The sequence below is a fragment of the Oryctolagus cuniculus genome, chromosome 1, assembly GCF_051225735.1.
Source record: "Oryctolagus cuniculus isolate XC-2025 breed Fujian yellow rabbit chromosome 1, ASM5122573v1, whole genome shotgun sequence".
Classification (NCBI taxonomy): Eukaryota; Metazoa; Chordata; class Mammalia; order Lagomorpha; family Leporidae; genus Oryctolagus; species Oryctolagus cuniculus.
In genome coordinates, this window is record NC_142867.1 from 10,875,533 (window position 1) to 10,891,400 (window position 15,868).

The 15,868-nt window shown below is 48.1% G+C and overlaps 1 protein-coding gene across 1 annotated transcript; it reads right to left on the reverse strand.

Annotated features, from left to right (window-relative positions):
* Positions 1 to 354: 354 nt before the first annotated feature.
* Positions 355 to 11,835, reverse strand: LOC100328619 (pepsinogen II-1; the record flags this gene model as incomplete). The annotated part of the gene is given in 10 exon segments (NM_001171078.1): positions 355 to 665; positions 1,584 to 1,682; positions 1,783 to 1,927; positions 2,453 to 2,569; positions 4,971 to 5,170; positions 5,842 to 5,960; positions 6,760 to 6,877; positions 8,791 to 8,950; positions 9,353 to 9,444; positions 11,814 to 11,835. Coding segments are annotated over 9 exon segments (1,164 nt in total). The 3' UTR covers positions 355 to 515.
* Between the last annotated feature and the right edge of the window lie 4,033 nt (positions 11,836 to 15,868).

The following is a 15,868-nucleotide window of genomic DNA, read 5'->3' on the forward strand; positions in this document are numbered from 1 at the left end:
ATGGATTCCTCCTGCCTGCTTGGAAACACCACCATCATAGCTCTCCCCTTAACGTTCCCCCTTTCCTTATTATGTCTTTTTGGCTATGGGAGAAGTTAGATTTTGACTCCCTCAACTACTGGCCTAGGTTTCCTCCTCTATTTGGAGACAATGAGCCCAGTGTTTCTGGTCTGTTTGTGGTGTTCGTAGCAGGACCTGCTGGTGTGCATTTGACGTCCTGGTGCTGTTATGAAATGTCAGTGTTCAGTGCTGTGCAAGTGGACATGGTCATTTCTGTTTGTTTGCCTGGTGTTCTGGCCCCAGCAATGGGAGGAGACATACTGGTAAGGAGAAGCAGCCACACACACATTTTCATCAGTTGTTTTTATTCTAAACTGTTAGAGTGACGGGAACAGGATCAAGCATCTACTTCTATTAGAAGGTGATTGTTTCAGGAAGAAGTCAGGGGAATTCTGTCCATCTAAGGGGTGCAGGACTGAGGCCAGATCTCTGGAAGTGGTTTCAAAGCTGCAGGTTTAAGCTGCGGCAGCCAGGCCGACCTGATTGTTGGCCCGGTCGAAGACGGTGAAGTACTGGCGGATGAAGACGTCACCCAGGATCCAGAGCTCGCCGTAGGAGGTGTCGAGGTTCATGCCGTCGAAGCCACTGAGGCAGTCGTCATCTTCCTGCGGGACAGAGAGCAGCACAGGAGATGGGACAGAGTGTCAGGGTGACAGGGCTGGGCAGTACACGTCAAGTTCTCCCCGACCTGCCAGCAAGGTAAATGGAAGCACGGGCTTCCTGACTCAGTATACAGGGATGTGGTTGTTGCAGACCTGGGGTGTTCATGCAGAAAATGGCCACTGCATCTTTGTGTGACAGATTGCCAAAGAATGTCTGGTACCTTTGACAGACACACAAACCCTGGCCTCAGCACTGGTATTTAGGGAGCAGTCAGCTCTGTGAAGGATGTTCGGAAACCCTGAATGAAACCACTTCTCAGGATTCTCATCCCAGCCAGTGGTACACCTGGTAGGCATTGATTCTTTTTCCCTGGGTTACTGGGTGCAGCCTGGGCTGCACATTAGACTAGCCTGGGGAGAGCCAGTGTGAGTACTTCACGCTGAGGAAAGTCAGCTCACTGGGAAAAACTGGTTTTGCACCTGGTAGTACAGAAGAAGGCAAGGAGTGCTCCTGTGGCTCATTGGACTAAAGATGTGGTCACTTTCACATGTTTACCTTAACCATGCTCTGAGAGGGACATCTCTGGTTTTACATGAGGAAACAGGACAGTAAAGTTTGCACCTTGATCAGAAATAATGAACTGGACATTGGGACTCAGGGGTCATACCTAGGAGTCCAAATGGACAGAGTCCTCTTTTCATGCCATCATCATTTGCCCCATTTTCCCCTTAGGGGTTTTCACCCATACGCTCATTTATGCATTGCTTGTGGTTACACTCATTCTGTCTGCAGGCTGTACGGAGCAGGTGTCAGTCTGCCTTTGGCTTCAGTTGAGTGAAGTGTGCTTTTCCTTCTGCAGATGTCAGTTTTTGGCCACCTGCTGTGTGGGCCCACCCTGAGACTGGCCCAGTGTCCCTTACCTTCAGGATGTAGGCACTGGCAGGCAGAGGGTACTGGACATTGTTGATGGTGAAGACAATGTCAGGCAGGGAGTCTATGGCAGAGCAGCTGATGATATTCTAGAAGGTGTAAGGGTGGCAGGATTACAAGGGGTTCATGCCTTCTGCATGGGACTCCCACCACTTGAGTCTAGAACAGAACATTTGAGGCTGGACTTGCCTCGCCCAAGAGGTTCTTGGAAGCTCCAATGTAGCTCTGGATTTTGGAGATGGCACTGGTGGGGCCAGCCAGCAGAGAGGTGCCGGTGTCAACGACGGCCTGGCAGCTATCTGCACAAGCGATGGTCTCTCCATTGATGGTGATGCTGAGGGTGAGATCAAGGAAGGGTTATCTGAGTCCATAAGAATTTCTCCTGTAACCCTGGATGGACCCTCCTCAGAGACTGACCCCCCTGAGAAGTCAGGTTACAACAGGGCCTGGACATATATGGCTTGAGCCAATTTTTAAGTCATTTATTCCTAATCTTAAGACTCCAGTGATTCTTCCTAGACAGCAAGGTTGTGTGATGATTCCCAGTTCCCCTAAATGTTGAGAGGTGTGAATATGTGGGTTTTATAGTCATCCCTGGGGTTTCTGGGAGGTGGACCTGTTTCCTGGACCACAAGGAAGTGGCTGATTTTACTTATAGAGGAGTTGGGCCCCTAGACAGCCCTTCTATTCTCCTCTTCTAATGAGGCACCTTTCCTGGGCTTTTTCTGGCTTGGCCAATTTCCCACTTTCTCCTATGCTGGCTGTTGTAGGCATAACACAACAGCGATTCACCTATGAGAATGTAAAGAAATAGGATTGGGACTCAGGGCAGGACTCTGTGCAGCAGAGATAGTCTCACCTGTCCATGGTGATCTGCCAGTAGCCCTCATGAGAAACAGGCACCCAGTTCAGGCTTCCAGTGTAGTAAGAAGAATCAATGCCACCAAACATCACCATGCTGCCCTTCTCGCCATTGCTGTGGAAGGTATAGGGGAGAAGACACGCATTCTCTCATGCATACGTTGCATATCTGCTATGTACAGTCTCAGAGCTACACTGGATGGCTTACTCATCAGTGCCAGGAGCTGTGCTGAATGTGTGACAGACATGAGTACTCTTAAAGTTATACCAGGTCTAGGCAGTGTTCAGTATTATTATTATTTCCACTTTACAAAATCTCTGAGGGTCAAGAAGTAAGGCAGTTTGCTCAAGGTCACACAGAGGGGAGTGGCAGCCAAAAGTAGAGCCTGGAATTTTTGAGTTCCCAAATGTGCTGTATATACCCAGATACTCATTATGGTTGCCATGGGGACCACAAGAGAAGTGAACAGTGGACAGATTTGGTTCCTAAGGACTCAATGGTGTAGTTCCCTTGTTCTCAGCCAGTGTAAGTATTTTCAATATCTGGAGACAGTTCTTATTGTCTGGATGTTGGTGGTGCTACTGAGCTCCAAGGGGTCATGTCAGGGATCTGCTAAATATCCTAAAGAGTGCCATGGACAGCCCCAAAAATACTCTGAACTAAAATGCCTATGGTGCTGAGCTGAGTGACCTTCATCTCAATGGGGAGATGCAGTGGCTCACAAGAGATACTTTAGTTCTCATTTGAGCAGGTGAGGATCAAGAGAAACCTGAATACTGAGTGGCCTAGGGGCACAAAGGATAAAAGAGCCTTATGTTGGGGGTCTTTGTTATTGCAAATCCATTTCCTAAATCTCTGCCATTTCAGGGTGGTAGAGATGCAATTATAGAAGGTAATGAGAAATTGGTCACCAACTGGCCATTTATGAAACACAGCCCCACTCACTTTAACCCACCCGTCTTTGGTGTATGTGTGTGAGTACAATCAACATCTAGCAGAATTGTTAACATCTGAAGGAAACCATGACTGATGACCAACGGTGTCATGAGGAGGACGTGAGGGATAGAGTAAAATTGGTGACAGCCTTGACTCTTCTTGCATAAAAGTCTACTTAGCCAAAACCCACCTGGTTTATTCTCCATTCATTATTTGACCCTACATTTTGATAAGTAATAAAGAAACTTATTTGCATTATTTTATAATTTAATTGTTTAAGATATACGAAAGTACATCAAAAAGTTTCTAGAAAAATAATATTAAAAGAATTTATATTGGTGCCAAAAGTTTTGGAATCTGCATATCCAAGGAGTCCACAAAATGTTCATGGAAAATCAGTGTCATATAAAAATATTATGCATGGGTTTAAAAGTATTTGTACCAAAGCATTTTTTTTTTTAATATTTGAAAGGCAGGGCAATAGGGAAAGATAGACAGGGATCTTCCATTACTTCTTCAGTCTCCAAATGTCCATAACAGCATGAGTTAGCCTAGGTGTAAGTCTGGAACCCAGAACTCAATCTGGGTATTCCATGTGGGTGTTGGGACCCAAGTACGTGAATCACACCTATTCCTATCCAGGGTGTGTAGTATAAAGGAGCTGAATTGCAAGCAGGGGAATCAGGACCCAAACCAGGCACTCTATATGGGATACGGGTACCCAAAGCAGTAACTGAGCCATGGAAACTAACACCCATTCCCTAAGTGTATCTTTGAATTTCATTTGTCACAAAATTTTTGAAATCTCTTCCTAAGCCCTAATTAACTCTTTTCATTTTTTGCTATGAATCTTGGTCACTGCATTAATGTGGTTTCACTCTAAACGGCATCCTTTGAGGGCCATAGATGAGGGAACCAGTACTGGAGAGCAATTGATTACTATTATTATTTTTTTTTTTTTGACAGGCAGAGTGGACAGTGAGAGAGACATAGAGAAAGGTCTTCCTTTGCCGTTGGTTCACCCTCCAATGGCCGCCGCGGCCGGCATGCTTTGACCGGTGTACTGCGCCTATCCGAAGGTAGGAGCCAGGTGCTTCTCCTGGTCTCCCATTGGGTGCAGGGCCCAAGCACTTGGGCCATCCTCCACTGCACTCCTTGGCCACAGCAGAGAGCTGGCCTGGAAGAGGGGCAACCGGGACAGAATTTGGTGCCCCAACCGGGACTAGAACCCGTTGTGCCGGCGCTGCAAGGTGGAGGATTAACCTACTGAGCCGCGGCGCTGGCCACAATTGATTATTGACATTGCAGCTGATTAATTCAAGAGACAAAAATTTATGCTGGTAAATAATAATGAATCAAGATGGTTTGTGAGAGAGAGAGAGAGAGAGAGAGAGAGAGAGAGAGAGAGAGAGAGAGAGAATAAGAGAATAAGAATGAGAAAACTCTTCTATAGACCTTGATGTTGGCCTTGAAATTCTCATTCTAAGATCTTCTGCAGCCCACCCAGCCCTGGATAAGTTGCTTGCTGGTCCAGGTGAAAATGATAAGTGTGGAGGAGGCCTCGTCTTGGGCAACTTACGAGCTCAGGTAGACGGAGAAGAGGTCCTCAGACACCAGGCCCTCGTTCCACATGTTGTCAAAGACGGGTGTGGCATCAGAGGCAGAAATGCTGGGGTAGGCCAGACCCAGGATGCCATCGAAGGGAGCAACCAAGAAGGTGATGCCTGGCTCTGTCTTGCTCAGGCCAAAGATCTGGTTGGTGTCTTCAATGTTTCCAACCTGTATGAGAGGACAGAGATGATGTCCACCATGAGAGCCTGTCCATGGAGCTCTGCTGGACCCATAACCATCTTACTTAATTTCTTGGAGGACTCAGATTCTGGGGCATCATGCTGGAAGGCAGGGTGAGGGACTTTCCCCAGGAGTGCTGTGGCTCCTCACTGCACAGATCCTTTGTAGTTGATGTCCAGATGGCCACAGTGTGTGACTTGCTGTGAGATTGTACTGTAGGATGGATGGTCATTGTGCATTTGCCTATTTCAGATGGGCAGATGCAAAGCAGTCCCCAGCACATTAGGGCCCTTGTCACCTCCCACTCCCACAGGATTTGTGGAGCTCATGTGACTAGAGGGAGGTAAAAGACGAGGAGACGCTCAGAGAAATTCAGCCTTTTCTTCCCTTCACCCTGCTTCCTACCTGACATTCAGCACTAAGGTTGGCTGAGGGCTCCAGGCACCACTCTCCTTTCATCTATTCAGCTTAGCTCCCCAAGTGTGTATGACAGCTCTACTACATCACACCCTGCATTGCCCATTAGGAGGCTTGTGTGATCTTGGAGATCCATACTGCTGGAATGAGCTTGTGCTGGGAGAGTCACTGTGGCCCCCTAAGTTTCGTTAGCTGGCCCCTGGGCCAGGCAGTGTTAAGGGGAAGAGACCACAGGTGCTCACTTTCACAGTGTCATATCCCAGGATGCCTGTCATGCTGCCGGTGCCATAGGTGATGGAGAGCGTCTCGCTGGTGGCCTGGAAGGTGGAGGAGTCATCAGGGTTGAATCGCTTATGCAGGACTGCAAAGGCAGGAAATGACATAGTCAAGCTCAAAAGTGTGGGCAAGGGTTGTGGGCTGGGGCTTTCTTACTGGGATGGTATTTTTTACCCTGGTGGGGCTCCGGTGGTGAAAGGTAACCTTTCCCACAAAATGACTTGTGAGATGGGCTTTGGTTCTAGAGACCTTGGTTCCCTCCTGGACTTGTTGGGCTCTTGGCACCATCTCACAGGCGGTCAGTCCCAGCCTTCTCTGAGTCCTCCCAAGATCCCCCAGGGCAACACTGAGCACAGCAGCCTGGCTGCCAGTGGTGCTGAGCACGGTCACAGGCCCCTGCATAGCCAAGGCTCCAGCTGGGACATGGACAATTCCACAGGTACCCCACATTGATGAAAACTCAGGTCAAAATGCTGGGAGAGGATACAGCTTGAAACGTTGTGGTCAATTCCAATGACAAAGTCTCCTTCATTAGCACAGTAAAGACTCATGTGTGTGTGTGTGTGTTAATGACGTGCTCACTCATCTTCAGTGAATGCCAGCGTGACTTTAAGTCACTGGTATTCTCAGCATGGCTGGCCAGCCTGCAGTCCTTCCTCCAAGTCTCACTTTGGGCCCCTGCAAGCTTTCTGCTCCCTGAGTCCATCTGACCATGTCTGTTCATCCCTTTAGCCCTCAGAGCACTAACACTGAGCACACTGTTGTGTGAATTTCTGAGTGCTCCCAGAGGCTGAAATGGGAGCTGTGAGAAGTCCCTGAGTGGTCAGTGTTCCCAGTGCCAGCTGTTGCTGGGCTACAAGGGGAGGGCAGTGCCAAGTACTCACAACAGGCAAGACTGGAACAATAAGTGGAGGGCACCCACAGGTTGGAGGAGCCAGTGTCAAAGATGACAGTGAATTCCTGAGGTGGGGTTCCGATGCTGATGGTGCCAAAGTACTCGGCCTGCAGGGGTTGAGGACAGCACATCTCAAAGACCTGGACTTCCCCATCTAACCCTTGCTGGAGACCTGCTTCTCAGTCTGCCTCTCCATCTTCTCCTCCTCTTGTCTCACCTCCTCTTCCAGTGCATGCTCCTTCAAAGCCCAGCCCTGGTCTCTACTCTCCCTTGAAGTCTTTTCTGACTGCTCTCTGGTTGCCTCTGACTGTTCTCTACTAAGGGCATTCACACCCAAGGCTGATCTGCTGTCCTCTCTCAGCTGGTGTCCTGCCTGTGTCTGTCTCGCCCTCCTGGAGAGCACACCTTCTCAGAGGATGGGGTGTAGCTGGTGGCAGCCAGCCAGTCAGGTCAGAGGTGCCTGTTCACTAACTTGCTGATCAGGAGGCACACAAGTCACTTAAACATGGGAACCCAGGGAGATCTCTTGTTCCTAAACCTCAGTGCAGACAGCAGATTTGAAGAAAGGGAACTGTCTGTATTTTTATCCTCAGTGTCAGCGCTTTCTCCCTTGCTAGCTTTGCTTCAGTTGCCCTAGTGTTTGTGCTATTCTTGCACAATGACAAGATCCTTCCCACCCCAACACCTTTGCACTGGCTATTTCTTGTGCTAGGAAAATTTTTTACTGGATCTTTCCGTGGCTGCCTCATTCTTCATCATTCAGAGCTCTTGTCAAATGTCACCTCTACCAAGAAGCCTTCTTCACCACTTCATTCAAATTTGCCCCCTCACCTATGTTTCTTCTTCCCCTTGGCCCAATTAATTAAATAATTATGTGTTGTGTCCCCTCTCTTTACTTGAATGCATCTCATATGATTCTTTGTTTTTCTTCCTCTCTTGACAGTAAGCCCCAGGACCTTGGCTTGCTTGTTGTTTTGACCTCAGCATGTGGAAGCTACCAACACCGAGCAGGTACTTTGTGAGTATTTGTGAGATGAATAAGTGGGCTGTTGTTTCTGAGCCTGCCGGACCCCATGCTAAGCACTCCCAAAGGTTTGTGGTGTTAGTGACTTGCAGCCGCCAGTGGATGGTGGCTCTGAGTGAGTCTGTTCTGTAGACCAGGACACCAAGGCTAAGAGAATGTGAATATTGCCCAAGATCACCAGGCCTGCAAGCATTAGAACCCCCATTTGCAGCAGGTTTGTTGGATCTGAGAGCCGAAGCCCTTGACTACTGGTAAGGGTATTTGTACCCTTGGCTGTGTGCTATCCACACAGAAGACACCATGTCCAGGAAGTCCAAGACATGGAAGTCCAGGGCATACCATTGTGTCCTAAATAAAAGTCAGAGAGGTCTTGGGACTCAGATTGTACCACGTCATTGATTGAGATCAATCTGTGGCAGTTAGAGTTCATACTCTCTTGGCCCCTGGCCTCCCTGTGGTCTACCCCACTCATGGACCCACAGTCTAACTTGGCATCGCCATCCTTTCCTCTCCGTATTTCTCATGCAGTCTGTTCTTCTTTCTAAAATGCAGCTCTCTCTGCTCCCCCAAAAGTCACTCTCTCCTCTTGGAAACTCCTGTTCTTTCTTCACTGCTCTCATGAGGTCTCCCTGCCCTGTAGGAGCCACTCACTCTTTGAGTGGCACCTTCACTTGGTGGCCTTCATCCTAGACTGCCTTCTCACTGGGTGCTGAGACTCACTGAGGTCATCTCTGTCCCCCTACTTGACCAAGACTGTGCTCATTATTGTCTTCCTGGGCCCAGCATAAGATCTGACACATAACAGGGCACTCAGTATAAAAAGAATGAATGAATGAGTAAAAAGCAAATGAGAATGATAGTTTTGAGTTTTCCTGACTGACTCTATGTTACTGATATCAGGGCACAGCCCCTGGCTTTCATCCAAGCCCCCCGGTCACTCTCTCTACCCCTGGCTCAGTCCTTGCGACTGCCGCTTCCCCCTGCCCACGCACTCACATCCAGGTAGTTCTCCAGGCTCTCAGTGGACACTGAGGCGAAGGTCTCTTTGGGGAAGTACTTGGTGGCCAGGTTGGGGGTGTGAGTCTTCAGGTAGTCCTGCAGCAAGCCCTTCTCAATCAGGTTCTTCCTCAAGGACTTCTTTCTGACCAGGGGGACCCTGGGGCAGAGCATTGGTGCAGGCATGGTTAAGGGAGGAGGGGTAATTGACAAGGATCCTGCTCAGGGAATGCTAGAGAAGCCTTATAAAGATGCAGAAGTTGGTCCTGGTGAGAAGGAAGGAGGAGGGGAGAGTCTCCCACCTGTTACCCAAAGTGCACAGAAGGAAGCAACTGTTGGACAGTGGTGGGACTGAAGCCAAACCCCAGCTGTACTCAGCATCTTAGGTTTTAACCACAACTGCAGTGTGGCCTCCTTTTTGGGCGGAACAAGAAGAATATTCAGGATGTTGGAAGAGAGGGAGGAAGAGAATGGGGATAGACAGATGGGATGTGGGAGGGAGCAGAGGGCTAGGAAGTTGCCCCTTGGAGCCGCTCTTCCCACTGCCTATACCCAGACTCACTTGTGTACGATGCACTCGGAGAGTGCCAGCAGGCCGAGCAGCAGCAGCCACTTCATGGTTCCTCCTGGCTCCCAAGTCAGTGGAGAAGGCAGGACTAGTGGAAGGTGTGCAGCAGCAGACAAGAGCCACTGCTTATATATGTGTGGCCAATCCTGACCATAATAGCTCTTATCAATCTCTAAATGCCACCTGCTATCACACTCCCAAACAGAACAGTTCCTGATAAGACAGTCCCCTCAGAGTCACGTTCTCAGATGTTGCTTGTTGAGTAGCTTACCACTAACACCACACCCCACCGTTGGAGTGCACTGCCGAGGGCCCACCAGCTGTTGTATTGGTTTAACTTTCAGAATGAGAAGGGTCTGTGTACAACTTTCCAAGCCCAGTGTTTTGACAGAATTGGTCGGAAGTGCATAGAACACAGCACTAATGCAATGTTGCAGGAGATAAGTGTCCCCTGATTTATCCCAGTGTGACAGATGGTTCCGTTACTTTGAGAACAGCTGCCATTGCTGTATCTTCCACCCCAGAGCATGTGAGCAGTCAGTGGTTTGGGGAGCAGGACAAACTTCCCTGTGGAGATGGATTCATGTTGGTGAGACATGGGATTTCTGTATATGGAGATACATTTGGTTTCTGTCCCTGGTTCCTGGCTCATCACTCTCTCCTTAAAGCATAGAAATTAGAATTCTGTTCTCCATAGTGGGTCACAGAAACTCTAATCTCCTTGCCTTTTGTCAGCCATAATGAAATTCTCTGCTATATGATTGTCCATAGTAGGTTCACATCCCAGAGGATTCCTGCAGCTTCCTTGGTGGAAGGGAGGCTGAAGAGTCCGTGCTGGCGTTCCTACCCAGTGTAAGCAATCATGCCCTGAAGCGAGGTCCCCACAGACCTCCCTCAAACACAGGGATTGCAGAGATTCTGGACGACTGGGCATGAGGGGGTTCATATGAAGGTAGACAGGAAGTTATCCATATGCTGGGATGGGCCACCCCAACCCCTCAGGTTGGAGCCCATGGGCTCAGAGCCCCTCGAGCCCTCACCCTCATGTGGGTACCTATTTCTAGCCTTTAAAATGTACTGCAGAGTCTTTTCCCCTGAATCCCATGAATCTCTCAGCAAATTAGCCACGCCTGATGACAGGGCTTTGGGAATCCTCATTGGAAGCCCATTAGTCTTACACCTGGCTCTGAAGTAGGGGCAGTGCTGGGGACTGGGCCCTATTTGTGGGATCCTATGCTTTTTCCAGGAAGATAGGGTCAGAACCAAATCTAATTAAATGAACGTTCACCCCGCTGGTGTCAGCGGCTTCAGAACTGATTGTTGGGAATGTGGGTAGATTTTCCACATATCCGGCCACAGCTTTGGGCTGTGTTGGGAGGGAGCTGTGGGAGAAACCGAGTCTGAGACTGAGTGAGGGTTGTGTGGTGTTGTCTACACAGAGTTGGTGTCAGTGAAGTGGGATCTACTAGAATTTCCGTGACTTAAGAGGCCCAGGGTTTGGGAGGAGAAAGAGTCAGAGCATGGCGAATTTGTGATTCCTGGGTGGCTGCGTGGTCATCCTGTTCTACTGCAGTCAGTTACCAGAAGTCAGAGTCCCACTGGGATTTAGAGGTGGATCCCACCCCTGGGGAGGTGGTTCACTGGATGAGGAAGGGAGTGCAAGGTCAGAGGAGCAAAAGCAGTTTACCCCATCCTGTGGTTATTGCTCTCTGCAGAAGCTCAAACAAAGGGCAAAGAGGCTGCTGGCTACACATTACTCACGTGTGTGTGGCCCAGGACACTCCTTCTGGAGACTGCACAAATATCCTTGGAAGACTTCTCCCTGGGCTTGGTCCATGAAAAAATAGAGAACCACATAACTGTGCTCAATGTGGGTGTCAAGGCCAATAATGACCAAGACAAACAGGCTGTGGAGAAGCTGCTCTGTGACATTGATGTGCTAAGTTCAACCCCCTGATGAGGTCTATTGTAGGGAAGTGGTCGTTCGGTTTCCATTGGCTCCTGATTGTGATGCTTTGATGTCACCAGCACAATTGGCATCATCTAAACCGAGTCCATCTGGCTTATTCTAAATATATGTTTTTTTTTTTTAAACATAAGTCAGTGAGTTTAGTGAAACACTGGACGGCTGTAAAGACCCAAGGGAACTCTTTAATACAATCTAACATGAGATGACTCTGAACAAGTTTGCTGAACAAACCTCAGCTGAGGAGGTTTAAAAAGTCAGAAAGGAAGATTACAATGAGAAATCTGGTCTGACATGGCCTGATGCAGCTGTCAGATTCATCAAGACTGGATGAACAACAGTGCCAAGGTCTCTTGGCTCTCAGCTAGGTGAAGTCCATGGAATTAAAACATAAAAACATGAGTGTAGATAGGACGTGGAAAGTGGGGTGTTCAGGCAGTTAGGGGAAGAAGATGTGCTTCCTTTACCTCCATTCCTGATGGGAGCAGATATGATGTCTGGCTGGGGAACATGTACTTCCCTTACTCAGTGTTGTAAACCAGAACCTGCTGAAGGCTTCAGTCAGGAAAGTGAGGGTTGATGGGCATCAGATACAAATTTATGGGTACATTAGGACAGGCTGCCTGTGAAGTGGTCATGGGACTTTCCCCTGACAGTGTTACAGGATGGATGTTGACTCTGACTGGGGAATGTTCCCCCACCTTGTGATTTAAAACAGGAGGCAGGGAAATCTTCTCTTCCAGCGATTCCAATGGAACATGTTATCAGTGAGTCAGGAACTTAGTCCGAGACGACACATGTGGAGCAGAGGCTGCAGCACTTTTGCTGGGGGTGGAGGAGACACCTTCCCTGTGTGGTAGCCCCATGTGGAGCCTAGATGAGCGTTGGGGGTAACAGCCAGTGAAGCTTTGCTTTCGAAATTTATTGGGAGTTTGGACTGGAGAATTTCCCGAGTGACATTTACTACCTTGTTGTGGATCCTTGACTGAAGCTACCACTGTGACTGGAGGACCTGAGATGATCTTGACCCCTGAAATACAACAAATGTCTCGGATGATGTCAAAGAAACTCTTACATGGGGGTTAGGCACAGGGGGTCTATAGTTATGTGGATGTGATTTGTACAGGGTCTGGCTACTGTGATAATGCAAGGCAGGGAGTCCATTTGCCCCCAAGACTGACTCTGGGACACTGTGGGGAGCTTATGGATACTAAAATGCGAGGTGGGGAGAGGGAGGGACCCTCTTGCCTTTCCACCTGGAGGGGCTCTGGTTCACACTGAAAGACGCTGTTGGAATGGGAAAGACAATTAAGTCTTCCCATTGAGAGATTTTGACTTCCAGAGGGAGGCTGGCATGCTTAGGGTCACAATTCTTGGAGAAGGGCAGAATTTCTCTAGGATGGCCCTGATATGATTTGGATAACCCTTTGGATGTTGAATACCTCACTAAGTCCCCTGTGTTCTAGGCTGGTCCCCAGGGTGGTGCTGTTTGGGGGAGGTGGAGCCATTAGGAGGTGAGGCCTAGTGGGGCGCCCTTGCATTGTTCTGTTATACCTATGGGAATGATTTCTTAGGAGAGGGCTGTTCTAAGCCTGTCTCTGGGATCTGGCTCACCTTTTATCCTTCTTCATATACTCTGTCATCCACGACGGGCCCCTCACCAGGACCAAATCCTGCCCCGTGCTATTTGGAGTTTGAATATCTGACACATGAGCTAAACAAATCTCTTTGTGTTAAAAGTAGCTTGGCTCAGGTATTTCATTGTAGTAGTGAGAAACTAATACAGCCACAGTTATCCTTGCCCATGGGTATTCATCTGTGTAATCCACTCCCATGAGCATGGAAGGACCCATGATTTGCTTCTAACAAATAGGATATAGCAAAGCCAGTGAGATATCCCTGCTGGGGTTGCATCCTGTGTGATCGGAACTTCTCTCTTGCTGGGTGACTCTGTGGACTCTCTCCCTCTGGATCTGATAAAGCAAGCTGCCCACACAGCAAGGCATTGATGGTGGCCTCAAGCAATAGCAGAGGGACTCTTGGCCTCTGTCTGATAATCAAGAAAGAATTGAATCCTCCCTACATCCAGTGAGTGTGGAAGCAGATCCTTCTCCAGTTGAGCCTCAGATTAGATCACAACCCTGTCCGACCCTTGGTCAGCAGATCTGTGAGATTCTTGCACAGAGAATCCATCTCAGCTGGGCCTGGATGCCTGAAAGTGAGATCATAAATATGAGGAGTTGTAAGTTAAATGTCTTATTTGTCATCAGCAAGAGAAAACATGGCTAGCAACCTCCTGAGGGGTCTAAGACCCACCTGGATGCGTCACTCTGTTCTCCACTTGGGGTCATTTCCAGACAGTGTGAATGATCTGAGATGTACGTCATTGGTTGGTTTACCTACAAACCTTCATCAACACAAAACTTGAATTTCGTTAACTCTTTCTGAATACTTGAGCTTTTTTCTTTTAAATCATTATGCTTTATTTCCATTGATGTAGATGGTGGAGTTAAGTGGTCAGTGCCCTTTCTCTTGAGTAAGTAGTGGCACTGGCAGGACTAGACCCTGGATCTCAGAAGAGCTCTGGCCTTGGAAGGCTCTTGCTGCACCTGGTTTCTGTCCCTGGGTTCGAGTGTAATGGGCATTCTGTGATCAGCACCCCAGGGGTGCTCAGAGAAGACATCTCCTTGATCCTCTTAATCAGAAATCTTGGATCAAAGAGGGGAATCCTCACTGTGGGCCGTGTGATCAGCAGCCAGATCTGATCTGGGCTGGCAGCAAAGTAGCTGCATAATCCCACTGTGCCAGGCTGGCCTAGAAGAAAGATTAGACAACAGTGTTTACCTTGCCATTAGCTCTGCCTGGAACTCAGTGTGGCAGTGCTTGGACTTGAGGAGCACTGGGGGTAGAGTCTTTAAGCCAGGCTGTCCCCTGCCAAGGGTCCAGGTGTTCAACAACATTCTTTGATCATATCAGATTAAGCGATGGAATGAAGTTGAGCAAACCATTTGTGGCAAGGCACAGATGAAGTGTTTGCCTGTGACAGGTGCTATGGTTGACCTGCAGATACCTGGTCCTCCAGAAGCTTTCAATCAAGGCCTCAGCCCAGGGCTTGGTCTCCCAACCACACAGAGCACTGTGTTCCCCGCGTCTCTGCTCCAGGCCTGAATGTTCTTATAGAGATGCCAACAGGTTGTTGACATTCCATTTATATGCCCATTTTTTTTTGGTTCAAGTGTGCATATAACATGATAGGGCTTCAACAAATTCATGGAAAGTGAAATTAAAAGATAAGTTTATCTTGGTGCAAAAAGGTTTTGAAATCTAGGCATAATTCTTCATAATACACACGTTCTACGAAAAGGGTAATTTATTCTCATACATGATAAATTTAGATTAATTATAGGTAAGTAAAAATTTTGAGCACAGGTGTTTTTTTCTTTTTTTCTTTTTTTTTTGCAGGGTTATGTTGCCGCTTAGGATACCTGTATCCCAGAAATGGGTGCCTGGGATTGAGTTCCAATTATGCTCAATTGGAGCTTCCTGCAGCCTGGGAGGCAGTAGGTTTCAGTAGGCTGAAGTCCTTGGTTTCTTCCTACACATATGGGAGACTCAGATGGGGTTCTGGGCCCTTAACTTCAGCCTGGCCAAGTCACAGCTCTTGCAGGCATTTGAAGAATGTCTCTGTTTCTGTTCATATGTCTTTCACGAAAATAAAAATAAATTAAAATATTTAAAAAAATTATTCATACCCTATCATCCATAACTATCTGCCACTAATGTTTTAAATTAATATATTTGTTATTTATACATACGGGACCACATATTATTAATACACTGTCTTGCCACCATTTTATTTATTTATTTATTTTCAAAAGATTTAATTATTTGAAAGGTAGAATTACAGGGGGAGAGAGAGAGAGAGAGAGAGAGAAAGAGAGAGAAATGGGGGGTGAGACAGAGAGAGAGCTCTTCCATTCCCTGGTTTACTCCCAAAATGGCTGCAATGGCTGGAGCTGAGCTGGTCTGAAGCCAGGAGTCAGGAGCTTCTTCTGAGTCTCCTACATGGATTCAGGGGCCCAAGCACTTGGGCCGTACTCTGCTGCTTTCCCAGGCACATTAGCAGGGAGCTGGATCTGAAGTGGAGCAGCAGGGACTGGAAACGATCGGTACCCATAAGGGATGCTGGCACCACAGGCAGTGGCTTTATCCACTGGATCACAGCACGGGCCCCACCACTCAGTTTTAAAAGAAAAGTGAACTGTTTATATATTTCCAAATAATTTCTTATAAGTCTACTTAATCATTTAAGCTTTTATTTATTTTAAAAAATGTTGATTTAGGGGGCCGGCACTGTGGCTGACTTGGTTAATCCTCTGTCTGTGGTGCTGGCATCCCATATGGGTGCCGGGTTCTAGTCCCGGCTGCTCTTCTTCCAGTCCAGCTCTCTGCCTTGGCCCAGGAGGGCAGTGGAGGATGGCCCAAGTGGTTAGGCCCCTGCACCTGCATGGGAGACCAGGAAGAAACACCTGGCTCCTGGCTTC